We start from the raw sequence: 611 nt of genomic DNA, 5'->3' as shown, positions 1-611 counted from the left end.
TGTATATATATATTCATATATTTTTCTCCCTTGGAACTCTCTACCTGTGGATGCCTGAACACTCGATGCACAGCAGGATGCCCAGGTTGATGGAGGCCCAGCGTGGGTCGGCCTGGCCGCAGTCACAGCACTGCTCGTTCCCTGGGAGACTCTGAATCCTCTGCAGGATGGTCTCACTCCGGGCGCTGCGGTCCCGTGTCTCACTGGCTGAGTCAATACTACTGGTGGACGGTGACGCAGTTCTGTCCAGGTGCTGACAGAAAGTCAACAGGATACAATGTCAAATGTCAGAGTGTGAGACAGCACTTTGGTGGTAACAAAGCTGCCTCTGCAGCACAGCAAGAAAATGGGCTGCATTTGTTGGACGGACTTGTCCGGTGTGACCTTTACAGGATGACGTTCAACCTTCAGACGCAGCTTACAGTTTTGGTTGAAACTACAGGGTTGAAATACAGTGTTGTTCAAGTGGAGTCTGGGTCCAATACCTCTATGTAATAGGAGTCTGGACTCTCTCTGTAGGCTGAAGCAATGCTGGCTTGAACTGCCTGAATCCAAGCCTGTCTTAGCTTCTCCGATTCAGCCTGGAGCATACAACTCCTGCAGGACAAAAG

General features: G+C 50.7%; 1 protein-coding gene across 1 annotated transcript; it reads right to left on the bottom strand.

Moving 5' to 3' along the window:
• Nucleotides 1-35: 35 nt before the first annotated feature.
• LOC103399589 (arf-GAP with coiled-coil, ANK repeat and PH domain-containing protein 3-like) lies at nucleotides 36-591 on the bottom strand. Its single transcript, XM_008338257.3, has 2 exons — nucleotides 486-591; nucleotides 36-253 (listed from the first exon to the last, which is right to left on the bottom strand). Exons 1-2 carry the CDS (start codon nucleotides 588-590, stop codon nucleotides 41-43), a joined length of 318 nt encoding a protein of 105 aa, XP_008336479.2. The 5' UTR covers nucleotide 591; the 3' UTR covers nucleotides 36-40.
• Nucleotides 592-611: the final 20 nt, after the last annotated feature.

The sequence above is a fragment of the Cynoglossus semilaevis genome, unplaced genomic scaffold, assembly GCF_000523025.1.
Source record: "Cynoglossus semilaevis isolate Cse_v1.0 unplaced genomic scaffold, Cse_v1.0 C18922272, whole genome shotgun sequence".
Lineage (NCBI taxonomy): Eukaryota > Metazoa > Chordata > Actinopteri > Pleuronectiformes > Cynoglossidae > Cynoglossus > Cynoglossus semilaevis.
Note: the sequence above shows the minus strand (reverse complement) of the source record. Positions and strands in the feature narration are given on the sequence as shown.

Bases quoted from the DNA above. Each gene is read 5' to 3' on its own strand.
- LOC103399589 (XM_008338257.3), bottom strand. From the start codon at position 590: ATGCTCCAGGCTGAATCGGAGAAGCTAAGACAGGCTTGGATTCAGGCA. The intron at 254-485 runs GTATTGGACCCA...ACTTTCTGTCAG, and splicing joins CAGACTCCTATTACATAGAG to CACCTGGACAGAACTGCGTC.